Below are 26,536 nucleotides of genomic sequence, written 5' to 3'. Positions count from 1 at the left end.
TTGGGGAAAGTGTTGGGATAAAATATAAGGAAGACTTTTGTTCATGTTGATTTATATTTTATCATATTAGGAAAAAATTTTATTCACTTGCCACAAGTTTTGGATCATTTTTGAGTATCTGGCTAATTGAATAAAGAATGTGACCAGTTCTAAGTTTGTTTTTCTGCTTCCTGATACAGATCTCGATCGAGCGTAGCGTCATGTACAAGTGTAAGCACCCAAACTGCTTCTGATGATCAGGTTGTCAAATTCTGGGATGAACTCAGTTTAGTTGGCTTACCAGATGACATTGATATTCAAGCCTTATTTGAGCCAACAGGTAAGATCCATTTTCCTCCTTTTTCTCCCTCTCCAGTAGCAGTGCAGTAGGCACAGTGACATGAGTGAAGTTTTGCAGCTGTTGGTTTTTTGTGCTGTGGTGTTTGTCAAGTCTTTGATGGTGCTTTGGTAGCTTTTGCCCGTGTCAGGTTGTGGTTTTGTAGTCTCTCTGGAAAAGAGAATCCTCAGCTTTGTGGGGGGAAATATTTGTAATCTGCTACTGAACTGGTGTTCAGGTAGTAATAAATTCAGTACAGTGGTTCTGTTTTGGGGAGAAAAGGGAAAAGAAATGAGGCACAGCTTAATATAATTCTCAGAAGTCTTAATCCTATGACGTTACCTGATCTCCTGCTGCAAGTGTTGTTGGAAACAATGGAATAGAAGATTGAAAAGAGCAGCATGATTGGAACAGTAGAGGCATAATGCACATGCATGTTTCCAGAATCTGCAGGTTTTCTGTCAGAAATATGTCGAGTTTATCATCTACTATTTCATTTTAATTGACCTTTTCTATTAATTAAGTTATTAATTACTTTTTCAGAAGGCATCTGGGTCCAAATGCTTTAATGCCATTAGTCCATTCACATATTTTGCTCCAAAAAATGAAAATACAGTTGTGTAATAATAAAAATGTAACTCTTTCATGAGTGTGGAAGCTTATTTCAAGGTCTAATTAGAAGAAAAAATGAAAATTCATGGTTTTGTTTAAATAGTTTTGCTATAGTATGTGCAGATGGCTGGGTGTAGATTTATCAATCTACATTTTTAAAGTTGCTGTTATTTGTAAAGGACTCTTCTCAAACCCATATGGAGATTTTTGGGATTTTTTTTTGTAGCTTGAATTAATAAGTTGGCTGATGCCTAATCACAACTGCTAGTGTAAACCATCATTTCTAATTCTCATATAAAGCAGTCAGAGCATTCCTTTGGAGGTATGCATAATTTGCATTATTTTTCCCAGAATTGAATTAGAAACTTCCTGTAAGAGTTACCTATTGAATTCTACAGATTCTGATTGGTTTTTTGTTACATAGTTGTATCTCTATACTGTGCTTGTTGTATTGACACCATTTTCTCAGTCATTTACATGAGTTTCTGTTCATGTTATATTTTGAGCTTTTAAATAAACACTTTTTGTAGACTCCTAAAGCATCATATGAGCATATTCTGCATGAGCATACAGGTATCCAGTCCCTGGGAATCATAAATTAAGAGTACAAACCTAGGGAAATGAAATGAAATACAAGATCAAATGGAACTCTGTGTGTGTGTCACACAAGCACTGAATGTAGAATCAAAGTCAGAGAATGTTGTGCACCTCTATGTTATGATTACATGATCAACCACTTGAAAATTATAAACAGATAAAAAGGTGTGTTGTATATGAAATAAAATTGCAGTGTTTTTAGTGTCTGATAGTAACTGTGATATATTCAGTGTATGGCAATACAGGTTTTCAATGTTGCTACCAGAAAAAAAAGGGGGAGAAGACTTCTCTGTGTTTCTGTCAAGTATTTAGTGCCAGAACTGAGTTCCATACTTGGAGGCAGTGCTTGACAGAGCTGTCCAACCCTGGCCCTTTGTCTCTGTGCACACCAGGTCACTGCTGGGCTCATCACCGCTGTGCGGAGTGGTCTGTGGGAGTCTGCCAGACTGAAGAGCAGCTATCGCTGAACGTGGACAAAGCTGTTGTCTCAGGGAGCACAGAAGTGAGTAAAAACACTTGAATGCTCAAGTTCTGTAAGAAAACAGGGTGGGTAGGGTTGATAAAAAGAGAAATTCAATACAGAGTGTGACTAAAAATATCCATGACTGGATCTCTGAGCTCCCATTTATAATAAGGTTTCCTTGGGCAGATCCTTGTGCTAAAAACTTCTGTTGCAATTTCTTAAAAAGTTGTATGGAATATATCATTAATTAGTTTTGAGGTAACTAGAATGTAGGAAGAACCAGGCCAACCAAAACAAATTAGGGACAAAAGAAAAGTTGAGTTCAATTAGCAAATACTCTTGTAGGTAGAGGAAATATTTATTGTACCAGTTTATATCCTGAAATTACATCACTTAAATGTAGTAAAAGAAATTCTCAACTACTTTCATGTCACTTTCAAATAGCAGGTTAGTGTAAAAAAGTCAGTGTTTGCCATGAAACTTATGTTGATACTGTAAATACTCATAGAAATGCACAGATAAATATTTAGTATTTTAAATTTTAAAAAGTACCTTTGAAAAGGATGAACTTGTTCTGGTGTCATATTCTGGTACCATTTTGAAATATTTGGGATGTATTTTACATTGGTTTTTGCACATGTAGCTATAGTTTTTGGTCATATTTAATAATGCCCAAGAGGGTTTGTTAATAATTTTACTATTTTTTATATTAAATCAGCCATGCTGTCAGCAAATCTTGGTAATTTCTGGTGGTTTCCCATGGTTTTGCTTACATCTTTTTTCACTTGAGTCTTCTTGCTTTTCATGCTTTATAATAGAACAAAAATATTGGCATAAGATACAGTAGCTGTTCTCCATCATGTGGATTAAAAAGATGCTTTATATCAGTCTTTCAGTACAAGCCATAGAATACAACTTTCTTTGCACCTTCTTCTGTTCATATTAAGTAAATGCTTTGTTTTTGAATAATCTATTTAATTTCTGTGTTTCTGCTTTCAAAAATGAGTGAACCTGACAATATTAAGTTCTAGATGAGCTTGAAAATGTTCAAACATCTGTGTGTATGTATAAAAAATGACAGAACTGAAAGCATGTTCAAAACTGAATACATTTTTTTACAATCTTGCTGCTGAGAAGTTTTTGCCCCCCTTGTTTTTGGCTTGTAGTCATTTTGTGATCAGCTCATTCTTGTCTCTAGTCATTTCTTCTAACAGAAATCCTGGTTGAGATGTTTAAGTTTGTGTTTTGCTATATTGAATTTTATCCTGTTTTTGTTATTTCAGTTTCCTTACTTACCTTGCTCCTCCCCTGTGCTCAGGTGGTGGTGCCTCACCTTTATGTCATCAGCACCTTTTAAAGTTTGGCAAAGATATTTACAGTGGAATCACTTAACTACAATTTTTTGAAGAATGAACATCTCTGGTGTTGCAGTTTGTATTTCGACCCTGTCTTTTCATGTGCTGCACTGAATCTTTCCTACTGATCTTTTCAAATTCTGCAAGTAATGTTTAGATCCCCCTGTTGCACATGTTTCATGGCAATGCAGAGAGCAGTTTGAATCGAATGCCATTCTGTGTGTTTTCTATTCAGTCTTTTCTGAAGCCATTCAGAAACTTTCTTTGTGCAGTCCAGCAGTCAGCCAGCGAAGAATGACGCTGGTTCGGTTATTCTCATTTATCCTTCCTGTGATATCCCCAGGGAGAGCTGAGTAAAGGCATAACTGTGATTCTGGAAGGATAGATAGGTGGAATTGGACTTCTTTATCCCACTATCACATCAGGGATTTGTTTCCTTTTTATTTTACTTTTTTTTTTTTTTTTTTAAATAAGGACCAAACTCTTCTGTAGTTCTCTGTTCCTGACTACAGTGATTGCTCAAGGAGTTTGTGTGAAACTGGCTTGGAGCCCAAGTAATTCTGTGTTTGCTTATGTCCAGGCTGTAGTGCTTGGTAATAATTTTTCCACTACTTTTAAACTTGTTATTAGGATTAAGAAGGCAGAAAGAAGTATAAGGTCCTGGTTGTCCTGTGTGGTAGTGGAAAAGCTCATCTTTGTGTGAGTTGTTTTAAAAAAGTTTAGAATGAAAGGTAAATTAATTAACTGAAAGTATGTGTTTGTGTTTGCAGCGTCTTGTACTTCTTTTCTTTGGGCTTCTTTCTAATGGTATGTTTCTGCACTTTAAAAGAAAAGTTCTGTTCAGATGTTCTGAAATGTGTTGGCTAAATGCAGTTATGTGCTCAGGGCATACAGAGAAATAGTTTAAATAAAACCAAGCTGTATGCTGTTTCCTCTGCTTGCCACCAGATTTGCTTTGGTTTGTTGTTGTTTGCTTGGTAGGGGATTTCTGTCTTCTTGGAAGTCCTTTTGGCATGTGGAACTGGTTTGTGATGTGGTCTGCAGCACTGACATCTTTTCTTTACTGGGAAAGTAGGTTTTCTTTTCCTTCTGTTCATGTAAAAATGCATATTTGAAGTGTAACCAACTTTTGATAATATAGTCCATTGGTTTAGGTCTTTTAGTTTTTGGAGAGCATTTTGGGCCTGTTCTTACCTTGAGGGACTCTAATTTGTAAGCTACATTCATGTTTCTCATTAGTTAGGCTGCCTGTTGTTTGCAAATCTCTTTTAAATGGATATGACAGTGTTTCTTATTACTCTGTTTACCAGTTGAGATGTCCATTTGGCTTCACTGAACTTGTGATTGCATTAGTAAAGCTTGTGTGGACATACTTCACTGGCCTGTTCTAAAATACGTATTTTTATCCATTTTGGTTTTCTTCTGGGCCCTTGTTTGCTGAAGGTTTAAAACACAGCACTACAGAGATCTCAGAATCTGTGAATGTCTCACAAAATACCCTGCTTAGCGTGTCTTTCTTCTTCAGTTCTTTTGATTTGCTCATTGTGAAGGCCTGGCAAAGGCACCTGACCAGCTTGTTTCGTGTATTTGTGTCTAGACAGAGGTGGATTCTTTGTCTTTCTTTCAAAGTCTGGGCTTTTCCATTCTTTGTTATTCATGAGTGCACAAACCTGCATCTGTGAGGTGTTTGAAATCCTGTGTATCGTGTTGGTTTGTGACAAGGGACAAAGAAAAGCTGGAATGTACAGTCAGGTCTGTGGTGGAGGTGCCTCAGTTCATCTCATTGCTTGTCTTGATTATCTCAGCAGGGGACAGTCATGGGTTTTTTCAGAACTGCTTTCTAAGTTTAGGAGGTCCTGGAAGAACTGGTGATCTTGGTGACAAATCTAGTGCCAGAGCTTTTCTCAGGATGACTCCTAAGAATTACCCTGGTACAGCATGTAAGGTAGAGCTTCAACACCCCAGTGTGGCAGTGCCTTCCCCCACTACTTTAATAACATTTCATGGGGTTTGGGAGTAATTTTATTTCAAGGTTTGGAAGAAAACTCTTCAAAATATAAATGGGGTCAAAAAAAGTTACAGTGATTTGCTTGATCCAAAACTTAACTCAATTTTCTTATCATTCATAAGTGTTTTGCTCAGTGTATAAGATGGTAAAGAAGCTGTCATGTTGTCAGCTTCAGGAAGATAGACTTTTATTGGTGTTTCTACAGATACTCAAGTGTAAGATGGAAAAGCAGTGTGAATTGTAGACTTAATATGATGATCTAAACAAAAGAATCTAATAGAACAAAATTAGTTTTTTCCCTGGGAAAAATGTAATGGATGTGAACAAGTGGAGTTTACAGGTTTTTCTTGTACTTTTAGTTTCAGTCTTACACTTCTGTAATTCTCTTGCTTTTTGATATTTGGATATGTGAACTTACATTAACATGTACGATGTAGAGGCCTTTAAGGCTTGCATTTTTTCAGCTTTTAACAAGACTGGTTTCTGAATATTTTGGTTCCCAAAATATTTTCAAGTATTTTAAAATAATACTTTGTAATTTTGATGTTTATTTTGCATGTATTGAGTAGGTTCTCATTTGTTTGTCTACAATCAGCTGAGGAAAAACAAAGTTTGCCAATTACCTGACTTACATTGTTGAGCCATAGCTATTCTGTATGCTACAGAGTCCCATATAAAGTATAAGGTGGGCTGCTTTTTGTTTCCCTATATGTAAATAACTCAGTTCAGAAAGTGATTTTGAGGAAGCAGATAATGTGTTTAAATGGCTTTTGAACAAACTGGGCACAAGTAATGAATGCAAGGGTAACTTTCCCAGCCAACTTTCTCCTCTGATAAGATGTAGAAAACAGTTTCCAAGTCTGTGAGAGTTTGTCAAGGACATGAAAGTCAAAGAAAACAGTGTTGGTGGAAACCAAGAAGGAGGTTCTTATCTCTTGAAGACTGAATAGGAGAAACATGGTAGTAGTGAAAAGTCTGTTTTAAATTCTTTGCTCAAGCATGATGCCTACCAAGCTAGATCAGAAAAAAGTAAGTTGAAGGGAAAGATGAGGAACATATTTACAGATCTTAAAAACTGTCCACGTTTTGAATGCATGAATCCCTTAATCTCAGTGTTCTTCTAATCTTGTTGAAAATTGTCCTTGTTTTAGTGGTGTGTGTGTGTTTTATTTGTGCTGCTTCAAGTTGAAAACCAGTTTGGCTAAAATGATACTTCCTTTTGTTGTTCCTTGTATTTAAAAGTGAACATCAACATCCTAATGTACTGTTAACTTCATACACTGGGAAGGATTGTGATGTAACAATTTTTGATTTGGTTCTACTTTTTGTTGAGAAAAACTGTGTGAGAAGTGGCTTAGATGACAGAATCCTGAATATAGGCTTTTGTGTAACTCAACCAGGCTGAACAGAGCATGGAGTGATATGGAATTTTTTTCTAGATAGAGTGCAGGATTTGCAGTTCTTTGATGCTTTAAAAGCTCCCATCTTCCTTTTTCATTATATGAAGAGTGACTAATTCTTAAATCCAGAGAAAAATGCATTGTGAGAATGTGATAAATCAGAATATATACCATTTCTAGGCAGTGTCCTCTGCATTTGCCCATTTTTCAAGGACAAGCTTTGTAACATGGAACTAAATGAGCACCTCTGGTACTCAGAAGTTCCTTTCTCAATCCTTGAGTTTTTTATGGTGCTTTTGCACACAGCAGGCACTTGGCTTCTCCTCATCTCCATTCTCTAGCTTGGGAGGGACTACCTGGCTGTTCTTGGGAGTGGCTTCTGATTTTATCTTACTGAGGTTTTTTTTCCTGTAGTTGCTTTTGTCCTGCAACTGAGGAAGTACTGCAGGAAGTTTCCTTCCAAAATAATATCTACCTCTTTTTTTTTTTTTTATGGATTGCTGTCTCATAGAGAACTCCAGCACAGAAAGTTCTAGAGAAAGACTGGAGAAATGGTGACATACATCTCACCAAGAAGACACTTGCATGTGCTTTAGTTCAGTTTGATAGTTTCATTCACTTCCTGGCATGTTTTAGACATACTGTAACAGTTCAGCAATGGGGCTACTCAAGTTTTCCATGATTTTCCCTTTTGCTATTTGGAGTTTCTCTGGAGATCTGTAGCCATTTCCCTGTTGTTGAGGATAAGCATTGTTTTTACAGGACCTTACTGACTGAGGGTACAACTTAAGGGATAGTTTAACACTGTAAATTATCTTCCATGATTTACTCTGTTCCATAGTGGTTTGGATTTTGGTCACTTAAGGCCAGATCCTTGTCTTGAAGAATGTGAATTGTTCTTAGAGCTTGCAAATGACATCAGAAAGCCTATGCCTATTGTTTTATAGCTGTATTTCCCAAGTTCTGGAAAGCAGCTGTGGTATCTGCTCAGAGTTGGCTCTGATTTATGTGTGTAATTTTTTTGGAACACCTTTGTACACCATAAATCATGTCAGTACAGCTTTGGTAAATCTTTTCAGTTTATAGAACTGCCATGAGACTTTTGTGTGTTCAGATTTTTTGCAGGTCCAGTAGTTTGAGAACAGATACTTGGTGCTTAGTAAGGTCTACAGCTTTATTCTTGTTAGCATTGTCAGGTGAACAGTGATTACTCTTTCATTTGAACCAAAATAAAAACTTTGCTCATTTGAGGTCACAGAATTATTTGGGTTGGAAGTTCCAAATAGGCAGGGACACCTTCCAGCCATGTGGCTCAAAGCTCCATGGCTTCAAACAGAAAGAGAGTTGGTTTAGTCTGGGTTTAGAGTAGAAGCAATTCTTTCCTGTGAGGTAGGTGAGGATTGGAACAGGTTGCCCAGAGAAGCTGTGGCTGCCCCATCCTTGGAATTCTGGGTTGGATGGAGCTTTGGGCAGCCTGGACTGGTGGAAGGTGTCCCTGCACGTGGCAGGGGGTTGGAACTGGATGAGCTTTAATGTCCCTTCTAACCCAAACTGTTCTTTGACTCTGTGATTCTACTTTTTCTTCTGCAATGAAACATAGAACAGAAAAATGTAAATTACAGTTCTGACAGAAGAGTTTTGTTACCTATCAAAACACAGCACCTTTGAAGCTACAGATTTAAGGACTCAGCTTTGAAAACACAGTTTTAATTTCTCCAGTTGTCTAATAGACCACATTTTCTAGAACAAAATAAAATAAGTTTTTCTAAATCCCTAGTGATATTTAAAACAATGAAGTATTAGTGTAAATGAGTAAATGCAAATTAAGAGCTTTGAGAGTCTCTTCTTCTAGTATATTTTTGTAATTATTTTGGCACCTAAATTATGGATACCTTGGGATATAATTAGACTTCACACTTGTATGTGAATCTTCAGTGGTATTTTTGAAAGTTTGTAAGGATTACTATAAACTAGACTGGTCTGTCTCAATAGTTATGGTCATAAAGTGAGAGGCAGTAATGTGGGAAATGTGGCTAAAGTAAAGGCTAAGCACTTCAGATGATTGAAGGGATCTGGAAATTATTTTAACTTTGAATTTTCTATTTATTGAGGAAAATGCCTTCATTTATTTTCCTAGTCTTACTGATGTAGTTTTTGTTCACCTCTGAGTACTTTGATACTTGGGTAGCTCTGGGTACATGGCTGAGGCAGAGGTTGTTAGTAAGGGTTAATTGTTGCAATGTATTTGGGGTTTATTGAGTGAAGAGCTGGTCTGTTTTTACTTTCCCCACTATTTGTAGATGGATTGATACTTTAGCTTTATACTACGTGGTTTGTGATACTCTGTTATCATTAAGTAACTTTCCAAATCAGCCAGGCAATGAAAAAAACAAAGTCATACAAAGCTACAGTATTAAACAGAAAGTGTTTAATTAAAACTTGTTTCTAAAATAATCTGAGCAATATTAAATTTTTACCCAGTCAAAATTTTGTTTGAAATAAATACAGAATTTGTAAGTAATTTTCCCATAATTGAACATTTTTTATTATTAATATTCCATTAAAGCTAGTACTATGCTTCAGCCTGTTAACATCTGTGGGATTTTTACAAGTGGAAAAGTTTATTAGGAATATGAAGAAATACTTATTTCAAGACTATATGGCACATGTCCAATTTATCACTTTTTAAAATCAGCATCTCAAGAAACAAAAGATGTTCCTTTCTTTAGAGACACAAACCACTGATCTGTTTATGTGCTAATGTACAGTAGAGTATCAATATACCAAATATCAGCAGAGTGTTTGATTTAGAGCTTTTTCTCGGTCCTTGTTTGTGGAATTTGATTCTTATCAAGTGCAGATACTTAAATGTCACTTTCCAGTCTCTGTGGTAGTTCCTTGTTTGATAATGTGTTATCAGTGTGATTCTGACCTGTTGACTGGAAGAAGGACCAAAAGATCATGTGAAACTTACTTAGCTATCATTATTTTTTTATATTTTCTTCATCATGTTTATTGTATTTACAAGAGGAAGGCTTTAATTTGTGAATCGCAGTTCAGAGAAGAATTTGCCTTCTGAGATGAAGCAGAACGAAAGATGCACATTTTTAAACAGATATTTTTCTTTTGATGTGCTTTGTCACAAACCTTCTGTGAATATTATCTATGTTTGTATCCCTACCTATTTGTTTCCAAATATATGAAAAAAAAATACTGTGAATTTGGGTGCAGATCAAGTGATACTGTCAGTGCACATTGCAACTCAGAGTAAAACTGGGTCTTGTTCCTTGTTTGGGCCATAAGAACCAAATTCTAGAGCTTACCCTTGCCAGGGACAGTGACCAATGCATGAATTCAAATATATGTTTGAGGTTTAAGTAGTAAACTTAAGTGAGAAGAACTTTTCATGAATTGTCACTTCTTGCAGTGCACAAATAGTTTCTCTTACTTCCATTGCTCTGTGTCCCCTACAGTTTTGCATATCTGAATAGAAGCACAGTGTCATTTCTGGCAGGTGAATCTACCTAAATGATCTTTCCCATTATAACTACATTTGTGGAATACAGCAGCAAACCAGAGAGGAAAATGCTTGGGTTACTTAGACAGCACTAAATGTTCTTCTTTAAGATGGTTTGTGTGGCTTCATCTGAAGGGGGAAATGTTTGATTTTTTTCAGCCTGATCCATTGGTTTTCTCTCCCAGAGCAGTGGTGCTGCTGGGATCCTGCTCTGGGGCCAGGAGGAGGTTCCAGGGAGCTCACCATGGGAGTGCTCCCATGACACTCCAGTGGGAAAGCAGAGTCAGCCTTAGAGTTTTCAGTGTGGGGTTTTTTTTCAAGCTGAATGCTTTGAAAAATGCACCTTTGTTGAACTCCAGATGTCAGCTAGGTAGGTACCAGAATTGGGAGAGAAATTGTGGCTACAGAAACGTTTCTGTGAGGGTTTTGATGCTGAATAGGTGATAGGCACTGAGGGCAGGCTGAGCTGTAGGAACCAGACAAAATGGACTGGGGGCACAGAAAGAGACTGAGAAACAGCAACAGCCCAGGAATGAAAGCCGAAGAGCCTTGCTGAGAAACATGAAAGGGCCTGTGTTCCTGGAGGAATTTCCAGTGCAGGTTTCCTTTATTCACTAACATTCACTGAAATAATTTACTGAAAGCTCTGAAGTGAAATTGTTCAATGTGTGTTCCAAACTGCTGAAGTGTGTTTCACAAAGACCTTTTCTTCCTTTTGCATGACTTGAGTAGAAAACACTTTTTTTTTCATAATACGTCAAAAGAAATCCTCTTTTTTTTTCTCCCCCTGCTTCCCTTGGTGTATCTCATAAATGTTACTCTGAGCATTAAAACAATGACACAGTAGTTCACTGACATTCCATTGCAAGATTTTATAATTTGGGGAGGGTTTATGTGTTAAAACCAGAGGGAACAACCAGATGTCTGAAGAGCAAAGAAATACCACTAAAGGAAAATCACACTGTCTCTCCAATCAAGATTGTACCTTCTTCCTTGGTAATGTGTCATTTTGCTGGTGGGATTGACCCATTTTGGGGTTTTGCTGTAGAAAATGAGAATGTAGATACTTGGGCTCTTCCTTTCTCCTGTCTTTCTGGGCTTAGCAATAATGGCATAGTCCTTCAGTGTCTGCAAAAGAGAGAAAATGTCAGTGGAATGCCCCCAAACTCTGAATAAGGAACAAGGAAATAAAATCTCATTTTAAAATATATGAAAACATTAACAAATTTATTTAAATTATTATACCATTTATATTTCCAGAAAATAAGAAAAATGGAGCTCTGTATGTATTTAAAAAGTCAAGAAACTGTACCCATCTCTTAACCAGCATGCCAGCAGTAAGTTTATAAAAATTTCCACAAGGAAGTGTGGCAGTACCAGCAATCTCCTCACCTTTGTAGGTGTTTTAATGCAGCCCTCCTTTTCCAGCCTTATTACCACCTCACTGATGGTTGCTTCTGATTTAAATATTTTACATTCAGTCTTTTCCATAGCTCATCTGGGGTTTTTTATTGTTGGTGCTCAAGGGTCTAATTTTGCCTTTTGTGTGATGGTTATATTTATGAAAAAAGACTAATCAGTCTTTTGGAGTTAATATTGGTTAGTTTCAGTCAAGGACAGGTTCTCATTATGCTTTGAGCATTATAGAAATAAAAAGGCCTCTTCAGCAGCTTTCTCCTTAATATATAGCACAGGAATAAAAGGAGAAAATACCTCAATGGGACTAGTAGGTGTATTTGCTCAGCTGTAGCATTGTTTGCTTAGTGTTACACAACTGACTCTAATCTAGGTTTCACAGCAGTTTCCCTTTTATATAGTATTTTATTTAAGCATGGCTGTTAAATTTATCATGAATGTGAGTCACGTGGGTTTTTTTGAATGAGAGCTTTACAGGCCAGACTCTTTAATGAAATTAGAATTATAAAGGGGTTCTGATTATTCCGGTCAAAAGAGTCTGAGGTTTTTTCCTGATTAATATAAATTACAGTGTGGGTTTTCATTTGGGGTTTTCACCTATTCTCAAAAAAGTCTTACAAACATGCTTCAGAACTCAGGAGTACTCATATTAGTCTGTTGGCATCAGTTTGCTTTTAAGCAGTAGCCTAAAAACGACTTCTGAGATTGGTGTACTCAGCAGCTCACAAAATCAAACCATTAGCAAAAAATAGTTTTGAACTCCCTGAAGATTTTGTTATTGACTTCCATTAGTGTGAGTTCTGTCCCAGAGTTGCAGATTGAGCATAAATATTGCAGACATCAGTATGAAGTAGTGCCATTAATGCAGGTGTCGTTGAGTGGTTTTTTAATAACATGGAGCAAATCAGGCATGAGAGAGGCATCTTAGGAATCTCCACAAATGTGGAGCAACTGCCCTTCCTGTGCATCACCTCAGTGGGAAATACAGACATTATTTGCATTAAAGCTGTTTTTCCTAATAGGTCACTGTTGATAGTCATTATTTATGTGAAAGAATTAATAGTGTTTATTTTCATGTATATAGTTATCTTCTCCATTCTGCAGATCTGACCTGGGAACAAAAAGTAGGCAGGCAATAGTAGGTCTGCTGCCAGTAATGAATGTGTAGGTGTTCCATGAATCATAGTCATGATTAATTATAAGAATCCTATTAAATAATATTAATTGAAGAACTGATGAAGTGGCATGTTCTCAAAGCAGCAGTTCACATAAGTTTTTGAGTTTTTTTACCAGTGTGTTTTCAGTGATACTAATGGTTTCCCTCAAAGATGTCACTTCCCTCTTCAGTACATCAGGGAGGAAAAGTAGCTGTTATGAAATAAAGAAATAATTATTTCCTGAAGCATCTAACATGGATAAAACAACTTGATGCACTGTATTTCAGTGTCCTGGTCTCACTTCAGATCCATGTATTTAAGATGCAATCTAGGCACTCTTTTTTTTATAAAACTGCAAGTGTTTTCACATCTAACCTTTCCCTTTGCAGTTTTTAATTTATACTGTAACATTTCCTTTCCGTTCAAAAAATTGTCACCCACTCTGCTTTTCGCCCAGTTCTGCTTCTTTGCAAAGAGCTGGGAAGAAAGACAGAATCTGCAGAATAAATAGTGAATCTGAATCTAAATACATAATCCAACCCAATATCCAGGCCAATATTGAGGGTGTTTTGCCTTTCAATTATTACAGATTGTTACAGAATATTAGGTGTTTGTGTGGTATTTCCAGGGAGATGACAAATCATAAGCCTTTAAAAGCAAATAGAGAACTTCTAGAGAAATGACACAAGAAAACAGTTCAGGTGTTGTTATTATTATTCTTTGAGCTTAGTGAGGGAAATGCTTATTTCCCAAAATGTAAATGAATTTGGTATGTTCAATAAGCAGGAGGTTTCTCAAATGTCATACCAGGTGGGTTTTTTTAATGAGAGTAACTGGAAATAGATGACAAATCATTGGGAAGACTGTTACCATTACGTATCCATCACATCAGAATGTGCCTTGGGCACCTCCAGAATGTTTGCTTCCTGTCAGATGTAAAATACTGTGATGGATAAATCCCCCAGTAAAGGTCGGCCCTGGCAGCAGTGCGCACTCATCTGGGAAACGGAAAGGTCAGGATGTGCAGGATTCTGGTAGGACTGGAAGCTGAGCATCTCACTAACATGTGCTTGTGCTTTCACTCCTAATTTTATGTGAGCTTGTTGTGTGTGATGCTTCTGGAAGTTCATTTCTGTAGGTGAGTGCTCTGTTACAGTCTTAGGCACCAGTTGAGTGTTTTTCACCATTTTCTGAACTCCTTTAATTGATATAAATTAATTTTGTGGTAAACCATCTTTTGCCTTATGGGTGTTTTAAGTAAAGTACACATCCTAATACTGTGACAGAATTGTGATCTAAACACTGTCACAGCAATAGGATGTCATCTGATGCTGAGATTTCTATGCCATCAGATAAAATTGGTTCTAGAAAACAGTGCAATCATCTTGATTGTTTAAGCCATCTGAACAGCTTTCTAATACTACTGGACTGCTGACATGAATTAGCTGAGCAACCTGTGTCTCTTGAGGAGTTTATTTGTTGATGATGATGATGATGAAGCCCAGGAACCTCAGTGAAGTGGATTCTGCACTGTGTTGTCTGTGTTCAGGGCTTGTGACCTTACAGCCTGGCATGTGTGAAAATGCCCTGTCCAGAGCATAACACAGAGTCCACAGTAAGAACTCTCAGAATCTCAGACTGGCTCCTGCTCTCTTTCCAGGCACCACATCTTTTGTTGACCCAAATTGTTTCCCCTTCACTAACTCTGATGTATTATTCATGTTATTTCAATGTGGTTTTACTTTTGATAAAGGAATGGGATTTCCCCATTTGACTGTAAACATGGTGAGAAAAAGCTTTTAGGACATTATTCCAGCCCTAGTTTAGCTGTAACCAACTGAAATATAAATATCAAAAGCTCCTTGTCCTGTCATTAGAGATTAAGGAAAAGCATTATGAAGAAGTAGGACTGTGCTTGGTTTGACTTTGTGGCACAAATCAAACACAAACTTCATTTAGTTGTTTGTACCTTTACATATAACAGTGTTAAAAACATTGTAGTAGAGAAAAATGGGTTTAATGTTAAAGAGACCAAGTAGGAATTGGTGCTGGAACAGAAGAAAATACGTACATTTACTGGGGGAATCTGTGACATATAAAGCATAACACTAATCTCTGGCAGTTTTTTCCATTTGATGGCACTAACATTTCTATAATTAAGAGCAATGGAATTATTTAGAGGAAAACTGTTATAAACCATTCTTTTTTTAATTGAACAGCTGTAATTTCTACCAATGGAGCAAACTATATTATAAGAAAATGATTATTAGTTTAAAATGCAAAGTTAAATGAATGCAAAATTAACAAACAGATGGTGAAGAATTATTGTGCTTTATTTTACTCCTGGGTAAAAGGGCTCATGCAGGATTGTAAAAATGTCATCACACTTCGTAAACCTGAAAGCAAACAGAATTTGCAGTTGTGCACATCTGTTTTGGGACACTGCTAGAGGGTTAGAAGAATCAATGTTGTTTTCAAATAAGGGTATTCATCAAAAGGATATCATTTACTTAACAGTTATGGCTTCTGCTAAGCATCAGACTTAATGTTCTGTGGAATTCATTACAAAATTTGGCAGCTTTTTTCTTCACAAGCTACTGAGGCAACATTCTGCAAAACTGAAACAAAAAGCTCCTTCTTACCCTCACCTCCCCAAAGTCCAGAACAACAGCTGAATAACCTGCTCCAATGTTTGACCTGTAATTTTAGGGTTTTGAATTCTAGATCGAGATGTTGCACTTCACAGTGCTTACCTGAGGAGTATCAAGGAGCAGGATGGAGAGACATGGGTCTTATTTATTTATTTCAGTGGCTAGTGAGTTAAAGAATTATATAATGTTTGGGAATACCCTGTCTTGGGAGAAGCAATGGGACAAATACATGTAAGTGCCTAATTCAGCCAAATTGAAAAAAAGCTAAAAGCCCCAGCCAGATAAAGCATGTCAAGTTTTTATTGGGAAAGAAATTATATTAGTGTTCAAGCTGGTAGTTTCAAAGTATGCCACCTAATTGCTTTGTTTGAGCTCAATTTACAGAAATTAGTGGACTGAAGATGTAGGATTTTGTTTACGATGACTTTGTGCCATTTGGAGAGCGCAATTTAGGAACAGCCAAGGAAATAGGAATTATGAACAATAAGGTACTGATTGCAGTCAGTGGGGAAGGAATACTAAGGAGGTGCTCACTAATGAGGAAGGTATTAAAGGCAGGAAATTCTTGCATTTTTTTATGTCTCTACATAATCCAGAGTTTCTTGTCACTCCATCCTTTCTATTACCTTGTAAATTACATGTGTCATTGAGTGTATGTACTGACTTTGGCTGACATTAACTTTCTGTTAAATCAGGGTAATGTATCTACAAAACCTTTCTTGAAAGAGTGCATTATTAAGACAATAAAATGAAAACACAAAGTAAGGCCATGTTAGAAGACAGGCTGTCTGCACACAGTTAACATCCTTTGCACACAGTTAACATCCTTTGCACACAATTAATGTCTTTTGTGCCTAGGCTGATTATGCATCTTTACTTGTATGCTCACATGCAGAACAGTTTGTGCCCAGTTCAGTCCATAGGATGGATATTGCTGTCTTAGTATAAACCTCTTCAGTATTCCATTTTTTCATTATTGTATAGTGTGTAGGTATGTAGACTATGAAGATGCTATTGAAAAAGAAAGAATTCCTTATTTCTACATGAGCTTTTCTGTAACATTTTTACTGTAATGAACATGTGAATAATTTGTCTGTAATTTTTTTTAAATATCAGATTTATTGTTATGCATTTTCCCCTAGAGAAGTGGAATTTATTTATATCTGCTCATTTGGATGGTAAATTGAAAGAGTTTCAAAAATACTCAGCCTTAGTTAAAAAGGTTGCACTGATATTGCAGTTCTTCCTTCACTCTGTTGCAGTTGTGAGTGCACAATCTATGTAGAAAATAAGGCTGAATTTTTACAGGGCAAAGAAAACTGGCTTTAAAGAGTAAGATTAAGAACTAAAAAAAATTAAGAAAAATTTTACTTAGTGCCCTGCCCATTATCATGAAAGAGCTTCATGGAGGAAATGAAACTACAACTCTTTTGCAGGCTATTGCTCAGTTGCCATGACTAAGTGCTTTTCTTCTCCCACAAGCCATCCACAACCTTTTCCAGTATTTCCTTTTTTCCTCTCTGTAAGTTAGGCACAGTCTTACAGTAAAAGGTTTCTTTAAAGCAGTGACTCCTCTTAAAAGATCTATTTAATGCACAAAATCCACATTTGGTCTGTAATCCTCCCTGTGTTCAGTGCACACACATATGTACATGCATGCGTGCCTGCTCTGCCTTTATCTGTGTCTCCAAGTCTCTGTGTTGCCTTGTAATTTGTCTGCCTGTATCATTTCCTTTTGTCAGGGAGAAAAAAGAAAAGGCAGACCTCCCAAACTGCAGGTTTAAAGCCTTTGTGGCTACATAAGAGCACTGCTATTTGAGCTGGCTGGGTGATAGTGATACAGCACTAGGTGTCAGAGAACAGTGTATTTTTCCTCCTTCTAATCTTCATCCAATTTCAGTTGCCTCAGACTTCTGGCTTTTTGTTCAAGTTGATATTTTTAGCCACTTCCACTTTTCATCTCTCCTTAACATTTCTCTTCCCTTTTGTCTAGGTTCTTTCTGAGTGGTTCTTTCCCTGTCACCATTCCCTGAGACCTAGCACCTGAGTTCCCTTTATCCAATTTGAGTGCCCAGGTTTGATTAATTTGCCCTTCAAGTGTTACCCCTGCCCCTCCTCAGCTTCCATCTCCATCCATGATTTCTCTTCCCAGTCTCATCAAATTCATTCACCTGGTGAATCTCTTTTGTTTCTTTGCTCTTTACTTGTCCATCTGCCTGGATACTGGATACATTCCCCAGATGATTAAGTGACAGTTGTATCAGGATCCTTAGGGATGTCTGCTTTCCGTTCCAGCTTTTTGTGCTTAGGCTTAGAGTATTTATTACAGACTTCTTCCTCTAACCCTTGTCAGACTGAAGGAATCTTTGCTGAAGGTACATGATGTCCAGTCAGTGCTAGAAATTGGAGAGGATCAGTCATGATCAGTTAGAGGAGGTTTTTCTGTGATTTTTCCCTGACAAACTTGGAGAAGTGTTTTACATTAAAAAAAAAGAAAATAGTTTTCTCAAGCTTGGTCACATCTGGATAGAACTACAGAGAAAGGGCAGAAGTTGCATCCCCCATACTAAAAACTCATGACAAATTGCAAGTCCCATGAGTGAGGTTGTTTTTAAGATGAGCAAAATGTTTTTGTTAATGACTTTTCTGTTCTCAGAAATGGCTGGAAAGTTTTGTCTAAGTGTTTAAAAACATGTAATAGAATTTAGAGATGTGTTATGAGAAATTTAGACTAACTTTTTATTGTTCAGAAAACTTGAAAAAATAAAAGAGGATTTATAGAAAGTGTTTTTAAGCAGTCTCCATTAACATCCCTTTATTGATAGTGCTATGCTGATAAAAACCTTGGTGTGGACTTTGCTGTAGTACCAGGAGAGGACTTGTGTAAGCATAGGACAGCTCAAGAGTGTCATCTAAATTTTGACTTCCCAGTGGATGTGCCTGTCTTGAGCTGTGTTCCAGTTCCAGCTGCAGGCAGTGGAGATCTGGCCAGTATTGTCAGTGGAGCCTGAAAATGGACACCCACTGTTTGGCCAACTGAATTGCTATGAAATAAATTCCATAAAATGACTAAGCCTTATTAAATATAATGAAGTTTGGATGTCCTCATCAAGTCTTGTGTCATTTGGAAACACAATGTGACTGTATGAGCAGTAAATTCTCCTTCTACTCTGAATGCCTTTATAAATGGATTTTTGACATAACCTATAGAATCCCTGTGTGTGATTTAGGAGTTTAGGTGCTGGATTTGACAAAGTTGACTTCATCCCAGTATATTCTGCAGTGACCAGTAACAGATGCCTAGAGTTGATCATTAAACAAGCATGTAGCAATGTTTCCCTCAATTATTTTTTCTTGAGCCTCCAACAATTTGTGGCTCAGCCCGTGCTCTGCCAACACAAAGAAATGTCTACACACACTTCTTAAGACCTTCTGAGCATGAATCAAATGGAACTGGCACAATAGTCTGTTTTCTGAGCCTGCCAAAAAGCAGCCTCAAACCAAAGCTGATGATTTCTGTTCTTGCCTTGTTTGTCCTGGAGTTGCTGATGCTGAAGCCTAATAACCACAGTTTAAATTACATTAAACATTATTGACCTTCTTGTTGTTGACAGTCTAACTAAACAACAGGCTCGTGTGTGCTCTTCTGCCACGGCAGATATTAGATGGGAATTAAGGGAGTAGCTGGTTGTTAGCTGTGGAAAAGCTTAGCCTCACTCAAAACATTTACATTACCCTAAACCTTTGCAGAAGGCAAGGAGGTGAATAAAAAAAACCCTTTTTCCTTATAAAAGTGTGAAAAAGGCAGCAAAGTCAGAGTCTGTGAAGGAAATCATATGCATGCATTTATTCCACTAGTTTATGTAATGATGAGGAGAACACAGCTCTGAGGCACCCAAACCCTTCTGTGAAGCTTCTGGATAAACAGGGTTTGGGAACATTTCAGGTTATCAGGAGGAATTTGCGTACCGTAAAGTTTGCATGTTTTCCTCTACCTATTTCAGGTTTTGAACAAAGAATGGTATCTTAGCAAACATGATTCTTAAAAGATTTTTAACCTATTCACTCCTATTCAAAAAAACACCCCTCCAAAACCTGAATGCTTTTTTATTTAATGTAGTTTTTAATGAAGGTGAAAAAGAGAGGCAGCTGGTAGGAATGAGAAACAAAGTAGTGAATTGTAGAGAGCCTGAAATTTCCAACTTAAAGGGACTTCTGCTTTCTACCTTGATTACATTGTGTTGAGTCACTGTGTTAGGATTTGAGGAAGAAGAACAACTAACTGATCTCTGGTTGACTTGCTTGTTATAAATTGAAGTAATTTCCAAATTTGTCGCATGAGTCATATAAAATTAAAAAACTAGAAAGTAATTTGCAGTATTCCTGGAAAGGGTGTTCTGTTTTAGTACTTCTAATCAGTAGTTTAGGTGAAGGCCAGTAATTGTTTTTATGTTGCCATCTTACTGCATTGTGCTCTTTAGTGCTTTATGGTACTTAAACCAGTGTATTTGACATGAGAGGTGCTAATGGTCATTAGTGTCTGCAAGCAGTTTGAAGCTTTTTCTAGACGATGGAGTAACCAATGAAGATTATCAGAACTAGCACAGAACATACTTCATTAATCACTGTTTATATTAAAATTTCTTCATACTCTCATTAGTGACTGGTTGTTAAGGTCTAGTTCTCTTCAGTCACAGATTTGTGTGACAATTTCCCAATAGATAAAGAGTCTGAAATTTGTTCTTACAGGTAATAATTAAATTGTTCAACCAATATAATGCAATAAGATAATGATAAGACCTCTGATTAGTTCTTGGTACTATCTGGGTAAATTCTTACATGGTCTTGCAGATGTCTTTTTTTAAATTGAACTTGCATGGGATTTTGGAGTACTCTGAAGCATGGAGAACCAGGAAGGTTAGAAATTATGTAAACAAAAAGCTGCTGCTCTTGTTACCATTTTCCAGTTTGGCCATCTGTTTCCAGTAAAGCCAGTAGGATTTGTGACATTCAACTGAGCTGAACAAGGCAGAATGAGCGTTTTTGTTTAGCTGGTTTTGGTGCAATTACAGTGTAGCAAGGATGTATGAGTTTTTTGTCATCCTCGAAATCTCCTGTGTGGTTTCTGCCACTCCTATTTCATGGAGGATGTTCTCCCATAGAGTAGAATACAGAGGAGGTGATTGATCAGGTTTTGTTCTCTGGTAGTTCACTTAGTTCTTCCACTGTATTTATACAACAATGTCATATTTGAGCCAGTGGGATTAGTAAATAAAGGGAATTTTAAAGATGGCATGGCTTTTGGTTTTACAAATCAGTTCCTTTTCTGTCTGAAAAAGCAGATGAAGAAAAAAAAGTCAAAATTGCGAAGTAGAAAGAGGAGTGGATGGTTTTAAATTATGGACATCACAGTAGTAAGAAGTATCAGATGTAGGGATGGACTGAGAGCTTTCTTGCAATGGACAAGTGCACAAGGAATTTGCTGAAGGGAACAGTTGGTAGCCACTGAAGGACTTTCTGAGTAGGAAAATAGTCTGCTGGCTCTGCTTTAGTTTATTTCCTAGAGTGTACTATGAATAAGCAATAAACTATCTCTCCAGCTTTCTGACACCTTGTAAAGTTGGGACTTTTTTCCCTGTAGAACAGGAATGTAAAATTATTTGATCCATAAACAAAACAGTATTTGTCTTGCCTTGACAGCTTGCTATTTTCCAATACCTGCTTTTTGAATACTGGGATTCAGCTTCCACCCCCTTCACATAGCACCTTATTTTGTGCTCATACTAATGAAACTGGAGACTCCAGCCTGTCCCTGGCTCTGGTACTGTCTCCTCATGGGCATGCATCTCATGGGCAGTATGATTTATTGCTTCATTCCATCTCCTGCTGTCATGATTCCATATTTTAGCAGTAGTAAAGTAGTATTCCTTACTGATTTTATTTAGCAGAGCTTTTAATACTTTTGTTTAATTCAATACATTTCTGCTGTTCTTTTGGGGTCATAGCATGGGGCCTGGCTTCAGAGGAGTGTTGGCTTCTAGTGCTGGAAAAGTAACTCTTCTCACCAACATCTGCTGCCAAAAAATCCCTTTGGGCATTAGTTTCTTCAGACTGCTTTATCTCTCTTACAAATTCAGCAAATGTTGATATTCTGTGCTTTTTATTTGCTTCAGATGATACATACCACATTGTTTTCAAAGTGTGTTTTACTTATCTGCCAAATGCTTTTCATTGCCAGTGCAGTTTAGCAGATGGGTTTGAAGGGTTCAATTACATGCAACTTCGGCTTCCATTTTTCTTCCAGCATCTTTATGTGGTTCCTTAAACCAACATCAACATTTTTTAAGGTTTTTTAGTAATCCTGCAGTTTGCTCATTTTCAATAATTTCATCATTTAGTCATAGAGCATTTGGGAAAAGTTATGTTCTGATTTTGTATTTGCTACGTACCATGGTTGATTGGTGGTTTTGAAAAACAGATGTGGTATTTAAAAATGCCATTTATATTGCTATTTTATTCCATTATTCCCAGCTTTTAATAAATGTTGGATTATTTGAGTGCTTACAGTTCCTTCATTATTTTCTTTTCCTGATTAGTAGTAAGGGTCAATGACGGGATCCAGCAGAGTCGTGTTGAATACTTTGAGAGAGATATTTTGGACCTTAGCTCCTCCCAAGCTTCCCTTCCTATTTTTTTATTTTTGGTACTGAGTAAAATCTTTGAAAAAAGTGTGTCCTGTAGGAGTTGTGTCTTAGCTAAACCTGGTCCATCTCCATAGGTTTTCAGAACATCAAGGACAAAACAGTGCAGTGGTTGTGTGTGGCTCAGTGTGGAGCTGCAGTTCTTGAAGTTGGAGGCTTTGGGGGCTGTATTTTCATGGTTTTACATCTGAGTTCAGGATTTGCCTTGTGCAGCGTCCTCAACAAGTGCTCACTGGAGGTACCATTTCCTAAAAGGAGTTTCTTGCAGGACTTTGGTTTTGTGGGCAGTCCATAAATGTACCTTTCCCTTACTGTCAACAGGGGTTAGACATGGGTAGAGGTGAGATGTCCTACAGATCAGAGGACTGAGCATCATAGCCCACAAACTTGGCACTAGTTCTCCTTGGTGATCCCCTTTAATTTCTGTGCCAGAACATTTTATCTCTTTACACTGCAGTTCTGTTTAGCATACACTAATATTTTTTCTGTCTCTTGTCTGTGAGTTGTGGCGCAGGCAGATATTTTTCTGAAGATGTTCATTTCATCTGGTTTTAAAGAATATCAAGGTAGCTGTTGACACAGGCAGCTTTGTGATTTGTGTTTTCCTATGGGTTGGTTTTGAAATCTGTGGACTTGTACTAGCACTGTTTCATGCCTAATTTCATGCCAGGCTTTGAAACAGAGAGGAATTATGGTAATAAATATTTGTATTCTAAGAATTAAGCAGATGCAGTACATAACTTTTCTTTGATTTGGTTTATGTTCTTATTTGGATATTACTTGACACTTCATCTAGTAATCAAACATGCCAGTGTTATATCTTTATTGTGAAAAATGAGAGTCCCTGAGCTCAGTTGTTGCTGTATATTATGTATGCCTTCCTGTGAGCCACTGACCTGTTTTTTCTTAAGTTTATTCAAAATCTTACGGTGCTGTGACTTAAAAAGTATTGTTGCCTTGGTGAAAAAGTGCAAAAGGATGTTACAGTGCTTCAGGGACTGTAATGCATCCAGGAAAGAAAAAAGACTGATTAACTGAATCAGAAAGGTGTGGGTGATTTTTTACAAGCAGACTGATAGACTTTGCTCTCTCCTGACTAGGGAACTGGAGGATCATTGCGTAGTTCTTTCTGAGAAATTATTTCTCTGGTGTCTAATAATAATTGTGCTTATTTATGACTTCTCAAAGTTTGGTGGTGATATTTGTGTAGTCTTGAAAGGCAAGATGAGAAGAAAGTGGAAGGTTATGTAATCCATTATCGTCCCAGAGAGAATTGTGTAATGCCAGTAAGATTTTTGGGAGAACATCATACTTGATTTCCATTTGCATTTCTGATTGCTCTGTCTGTGGTTTTACATTACAGCTTACAGAGCCATGTGGTTTTTAGTCATAACCTATTGACAGCATGGTGTCATCTGCCTTTATTTTCAGAATAAGTCTCTAAGCCCCATTACTCAAGGCATAGCTCAAGTTAGATAAATAGAAGGAAAATGCTTTTCTATGACAAGAACCTTAATCGTCAGAGTACGTTTGGAGTGGGTTTCATTAAACATTTTAAGTAAAGATTTGGGAGTGCCACGGAAAGACACTACCCACTAGTTTCCTTGTCAGTATTCACTACCTCCTACTGGCCAAGGTGTTCATCTGCTAAATGAAGGAGGGGAACAGATCTGGCTAAAAAATTACAAGGAAAAGGAGTTTTTTGATGACTTGTTCTGTTTGTTTTTCAGCGATGTGCATTTTGTAAGCACCTTGGAGCCACTATCAAATGCTGTGAAGAGAAATGTACCCAGATGTACCATTACCCCTGTGCTGCTGGAGCAGGCACATTTCAGGATTTCAGTAACTTGTCCCTCCTTTGTCCAGACCATATTGATCAGGCTCCTGAAAGATGTAAGTACACAGTGTTCAAATAACACAATTAATACCAGGTTTTATGAAAACTGCACTGTCATAGGATCAGCTTAAGTATGCATTTGTTTAGATGCACTGTCACAGTTCATGTACACAAGAATTCATGTGTGTTCAGGGATAGAACAGATGTGGGTTCATACTCTTCTGTTTTTAAAGACCAGCAGTGCTGCACAGCAAAGTTGTTTCTTTTAATGACAGAGCAAGGAAGAGGTTTACCAGTAAGGCTTGTCTTGTGACAGGTTTTAGTTCAAATTGATAGACTTGCTTGTTGTAACTCAAGTCAGAGCAACCTTCTTGCAAACACTTCAACTAAATAATAGGTGTGTTAGGAACTTTATTTAGTCCTTGTTCCACAGGGGAGTTGGTTCCGTAGCTCTAATCTTTATCTTGAGGAGAATAAACCAGTTTATTTTTGTAAGACTTCCTTAAGGTTTAAAATGAATGTACTTTTGTTATGAGATTAGTCCAGAAAACTGAATTAAAGTATTAGCTATTAAATATATTAATTAAATTTGAATTTCATAAGAATGATCAAGTTTTGTATGCATAAGAACTAAGTAATTTTTTGCATTCATTGAATTGTTCATAATTTTGAATAAAATAATAATTGAAAAAATTATTTCTTTTTAGCAAAAGAAGAAGCAAATTGTGCAGTGTGCGACAGCCCTGGAGACCTCTTAGATCAACTTTTTTGTACTACCTGTGGCCAGCACTACCATGGGATGTGTCTGGACATTCAAGTCACACCTTTAAAAAGAGCAGGTTGGCAGTGTCCTGATTGCAAAGTGTGCCAGAACTGCAAGTAAGTGAGACTTACAGAACATGGAGGAGGATGGTGTGAGATTTATCTGCTGTGATATTTCATTAAGTGTTTGGGTTTTGGTTTGTTTTTTTTTCAAAAAGTGTTGATTATTTGCCCATCTTATCTTTGTGTTGGTGATATTAAGTAGCTGAGCAAACCTTGTATTGGAAACTTAGTTCTATTTTACCACCAGAGTTACCATTATCTTGGCAGGTTCTGGAAAGCGGCAAAACATTCTGATTTTTTTCCTCCTTTTATACAGAAGGATTTTTCTCAAATTTACCAGATAAATAATTTTAATGTAGTGCCTTCACACTGTAGTGTCTGAGAACCTGTGCTTTTACTCAGCTGACAGTTCAGTTGTATCTGTACTTACACTCTGGGCAGGTCTCCTGCATTAGGCCATCAGAGGCAGATAAAGAGTCATTATGAAAACAAAACCATGGCTTAGTTGAGCAAAGAAACAAAGTGATGTGAATGGCCCTGATGGAGTAGTTGCCCCAGATAGAGACAATGAAACTTAATTGCTGTGGCACTATAAGGGTTCACTTAGAAAATTTTGAACTTAATCTGATGGACACTGCAGGGTTCTTTCACTTGCTTGGTTGTTTTTTTTTTTAAAGAAAAAGTAGTAAGAATTTTGTTCAGCTTTATTTAGGTCAGCTGGGACAGTATGAAGGAAAAAACCCACTCCACTACTGCCTCATGTATCTGATCAGTCAGTGTTTTCCTGTTTGCCAGGCAGAGCACTTAGTATTTGCTAGCATTCACTCAACCCACTTCACAAAAAGGGTGTTCCCTGATCACACACAGCAGATAGCAAATATCAGCAATGAAGCTAGAATAGGGAAACACATTCTAAAAGGTATCCCTGAAAACTTTGTACTGGGTAATTACAGCATCGGCTAACAAATTTTCTGTTTAGTGGCAAAGTAGAGAAAATGTAGTTTGTTCACACCCAGTGCATGGGATCACATGAGATACATCCATGGGTTCATGTGAGATACATCCATGGGTTCTGAGGGAACTGGTGGATGAAGTGGCTAGCCCACTGTCCATCATATTTCAGAAGTTTTGGCAGTCTGGTGAAAAGGAGAACTAGAAAAGGAGAAACATAGATTGTGTTTTTACAAAGGGAAATAAGGAAGACCTGGGGAATCACAGGACATTCAGTCTTACCTCCCTGCCTACCAAGGTCATGGAGCAGAATCTCCTGGAAACTGTGCTGAGACACAGGGGCATAAGGAGGGGATGGTGACAGACACCATGACTTCACTGAGGGCAAACAGTGCCTGAAAAATTTGCTGCTTGCTGTGATGGGGTTGCAGAGTTTGTGGAGGAAGAGAAACTGATGTCACCTACCTGGACTTGTGCAAAGTGTTCAGCGCTGTCCAACACAGTATCCTTGTCTCCAAACTGGAGAGAAATGGATTTGGCAGGTGGATCACTCTGTGGATTCAAGACTTGGGGTCAGGGGCTCAAGTGAAGACCAGTGACCATTGTTGTTCTTCAGGGGTTGGAATTGGGGCTGGTGCTGTTAAACATCTTTGCAATGACATGGGCAGTGATGATGCTGAAGAGAAGGGACAGCATGCAGAGGGACCTGTGCAGGCTGGAGAGGTGGGGC

The 26,536-nt window shown here is 37.4% G+C and overlaps 1 protein-coding gene across 11 annotated transcripts in view; it reads left to right on the top strand.

Annotated features, from left to right (window-relative positions):
• KMT2C (lysine methyltransferase 2C) overlaps positions 1 to 26,536 on the top strand; it is a 186,750-nt gene that overhangs the window by 75,587 nt on the left and 84,627 nt on the right. For all 11 annotated transcript variants that reach the window (XM_033058776.2, XM_033058830.2, XM_033058848.2 and 8 more), the window contains 4 exons: positions 180 to 319; positions 1,918 to 2,027; positions 23,924 to 24,086; positions 24,738 to 24,909. In XM_033058776.2, coding sequence (XP_032914667.1) covers positions 180 to 319; positions 1,918 to 2,027; positions 23,924 to 24,086; positions 24,738 to 24,909 — 585 coding nt within the window. The remainder of the gene's footprint in view (positions 1 to 179; positions 320 to 1,917; positions 2,028 to 23,923; positions 24,087 to 24,737; positions 24,910 to 26,536) is intronic.

Source organism: Catharus ustulatus, chromosome 1, assembly GCF_009819885.2.
Source record: "Catharus ustulatus isolate bCatUst1 chromosome 1, bCatUst1.pri.v2, whole genome shotgun sequence".
NCBI classification, from domain to species: domain Eukaryota; kingdom Metazoa; phylum Chordata; class Aves; order Passeriformes; family Turdidae; genus Catharus; species Catharus ustulatus.
The sequence above is the reverse complement of the archived record's forward strand: the minus strand, read 5'-3'. Positions and strand labels throughout refer to the sequence as shown.